The sequence below is a fragment of the Echinops telfairi genome, unplaced genomic scaffold (genome assembly GCF_000313985.2).
Source record: "Echinops telfairi isolate 266 unplaced genomic scaffold, ASM31398v2 ScPeMD7_7424;HRSCAF=8462, whole genome shotgun sequence".
NCBI lineage: Eukaryota > Metazoa > Chordata > Mammalia > Afrosoricida > Tenrecidae > Echinops > Echinops telfairi.
This window is the reverse complement of record NW_022111324.1, coordinates 69,545,223-69,548,451: the sequence shown is the minus strand read 5'-3', so window position 1 is coordinate 69,548,451 and position 3,229 is coordinate 69,545,223. Positions and strand designations below refer to the sequence as shown.

At 56.0% G+C, this 3,229-nt stretch overlaps 1 protein-coding gene across 1 annotated transcript in view; it reads right to left on the bottom strand.

The window, feature by feature from the left end:
• HLX (H2.0 like homeobox) overlaps positions 1-2,924 on the bottom strand; it is an 8,213-nt gene extending 5,289 nt beyond the window's left edge. The window contains exons 1-2 of the mRNA XM_045298201.1: positions 2,807-2,924; positions 297-514 (exon numbers count right to left, since the gene is read on the bottom strand). Coding sequence (XP_045154136.1) covers positions 297-514; positions 2,807-2,924 — 336 coding nt within the window. The remainder of the gene's footprint in view (positions 1-296; positions 515-2,806) is intronic.
• Between the last annotated feature and the right edge of the window lie 305 nt (positions 2,925-3,229).

The following is a 3,229-nucleotide window of genomic DNA, read 5'->3' as shown; positions in this document are numbered from 1 at the left end:
GCGGGGCGCGGGCTGCCGCCGCGGGCGGAGAGGCGGCGGGGCGGCAGGGGTGCGCTTCGCACAGCCTGGGAAGCCGGAAGGACAGGGCCGGACCCCGAAAGAAAAACCCAAACAACTAAGCCCTGCGAGCTAAATTTAAAATAACAACAACCCTAATCTGTTCCTTTAAAAAAAAAAAAGGAAAAAAACAAAACAAAAAAAACTCCTCTAAAAACTCCCAAAAGTTTTGGCAGGAGCTTTCGAGTCAGACCCAGGGTAGGACCTCGATCCGCGCGCTCATTGGCCACCCTCGTGACCAATGGGAAGTCTCGGTGGAAGGGATTTGGGGAGGAGAGGGCGTGGCCCGCCCGCTCGGCCCCGCCCAGCCACGCCAAAGTGTTTGTTGCTGCCGCGTAGGCTGAGTCCGGCTCGGCGTGTCTGACACCCAGGGTCCCGCGTGGAGGCGCCCGGGGCCCCGGACTCTCTTCTGCGACCTGCAGCTTCGAGCGGGTCACACAGTTTTCCTCAAGCGCCCCTAGAAGAACCGCAGAGCGGGTGCTCGCTCACGTTAGGCCCGCCTCCGGGGGAGAACCGAGGGCGCCGGCGGCCCTGGGAGTGCTCGGCTCTTTACTTCCCGTCTTCCCGATTTCTCGCTCGCCCCGCCCCCTTTGATTTTCCCAAGAGTCGCAGTCTCCGCAAAGTCCTCATTTTCTCTGGGGACCCCCACCCCCCGCTCCGCTTCCCTGCGCACCACGAAGCTCTCTGGCTTCAAGGCTTGGACCCAGAAACCCAGCCCAAACTTCAGCAAGACACCCGCCTCTCTGTCCTAGGACATCCCCGGGGAACCGAGGAGGAGGAGTGGCCGCAAATTAGATTTATTCTAAGGTGTCACACAGTGATAACTTGAGCGAATGACTTTTCAAACAAAATAAGATGAATGTCTCTGAGTGTCTCCCTTAGATGCAGTCAAAATTTCCCTCACACCCCTACCCCCCTCACACCCTTCAAACCCACCCTCACTCACCCTCCACCCCGAGCTTCGGGGACAACTGAGGAGACCGCTGTCCAAAACGCTGGAGGTCGACCCTCGGTTCCCTCCTCTGCTGCACCTCGCAGGAAACGCCACCCCCTCCCTCCCCCTCCAGGTCCAGGGTCACGTGCAGTTCCATTGTTTTGCAAGTGCCTACGAAAGCAAGATTTCCTTGGAGTTCAAAAGTACTTTCAACTCGGTGACAGTTCCGCCTAGAAGCCCTTGGGATTGGTCACCGGAGGAGCTGTAGCGGCATCTTCCACCCTCGCTTTGTGTCTTTAGCGGGCTGGGTGGGTGTAGCGAGGGGTTTTCTGCAACATCAACATCTCTATTTTAAGAATTCGTTCACTTTAAAATTATAGTCAGAATGGATTTCCCCACCCTGCTCCCAAGCCAACCACAGGCCACCTAGTTGAGCTTTTCTTGCACATTTTTAGGAAGAAAATAAAATCATAACAATAATGAAACCGTGAGATCTTTGTTTTCGATTGTCCTAAAGAGAATTTCTTGACACATTTTTTCCCTCCCTCAACTGAACTTGCTATGCCTATCTCGAGTTAGGACTTGGGCTACCCAAATTAATTCCCAGTGGTTTTCCGGCCCTTGTAGTAGATGCTGTCATTTTAAACTTTTTACTTTCTCCTAGGAACAACCAATCACCAATCAACCACTTCCCAGCAGCCCACACTCAGAAAAAACTCCCTCTTCCTCTCCCCCTCCCTCCCCTACTCTCCTAGTCCCTTCTTTGCTTTCTTTTACAGTGGGGATTTCTGGTGGGCTCTGCACAGCTAGATCAGAGTTGCAGAGCGGGCTTTAAAATGCTTGCTGGCAAATGAGATTAAAAGAAGTGACAAGGCCTGGCTCCGCTGTGACTGGAGTCAGGAAGACTAGCCAGGTACGTGTCCAGTCAATGAACTCTTCGCTACTCCTAGTGGTTTCAAACTACAGACCATGCGGATCGGATCGCAGCCTAATGCACAACTAACTATTACACCAGCAGGGCTCCAAGCCAGACACTAAGATGTGACAGATATGGCCACAATACGGGGCGTGGGGGATCACCCACCTGGACCTGCCCTCTTGAATGGCTGAGTGGAGGGTTCTGGTAGGACTCCTGAGGGAGGTCCAATGGGAGGCAGTCTCCTGGTGACCCCAGGGCACCCAAGACAAGTCACCAGCGATGCGGTGTGTGGAGATGACCTTCAAGCCCCTCCCCGCTGTCTTTTCTAGGGTGTCTTCCCATTCAATTGCAGTTCCTACTGGATGGGCGTTCAGGTCCCGACCTAAGCCCCACCAAGCTGCTGATTCTGGAAGAGGGCAAACTAGGCCACAGCCCATCCATTCCTCTCCATAGAAACAGGGTTGCCCCACTTTCCCTCACTGGGTTCCAAAGCAGGAGGGAGGGGTGGAGGCGTGCACAAGGAATGCGGGCCAGCCGGCCAGTGTCCCCTGAGACCTGCAATTGCCCTAACGGGGCTGGGCTGGGCTGGGGCCTACTTCTAGACCCCTGGAGCAGAACAGGGCCAGGGGAAAGGAAGTCGGGAGGGCGGCTTTCCACGCGATTTCTCGCCGGGCCGTGCGGCCCGCAGCGTGACTGATTTCAAGCGGCACCTTCTTCCCTGGCCGGGCGGCCTCGCGGGGCCCTCGGCTCTCCGGGCCTTGGGTTTTATTTCAGCCGCTTCCAGCCTTGCGGCCACCTTGGTAGCTTTGGGAGAACCGCCTCCTTCACTCCAGTTTCCCTTAACACCCCAACTCGTACCCCGCCCCCCCACCCTCCGCTCCAGGCCCGGGCCTCACCGAAGCTGCCCCTGGCCCCCTCCGAGCCCGCAGACTCCCCTCCTGCTGGCCCGCCGCTCAGCACTGGGGCGGCGGCGGCGGCCGCAGGAAACCCGGGGTCCGCTGGAGTGCAGGGCATCTCCTGTTTTCCGAGGGCCTCAAACGCGGACTAAATGAGCGGATGTGCCTGCGAGATGGGGCTCAAAATAGAAGCGGCCTTCGTATTTTAGGATACTGCTGAAATCCTTATTTCTTCCGGAGAAAAACTCTATAATGACTCCTAGCACTTCCCCTTTCAATATTTGTGCAACTTTATCTCCACCGGCAAGTTGCTCGGGTGACGCAAATCCGCCCCTGTGGATTACAACGACCAAAATAAATGCGCGGAAATCGATGATTCCCTTCTAGCAATGAAAATATAAATATACAGCTGCGACTTTCCCC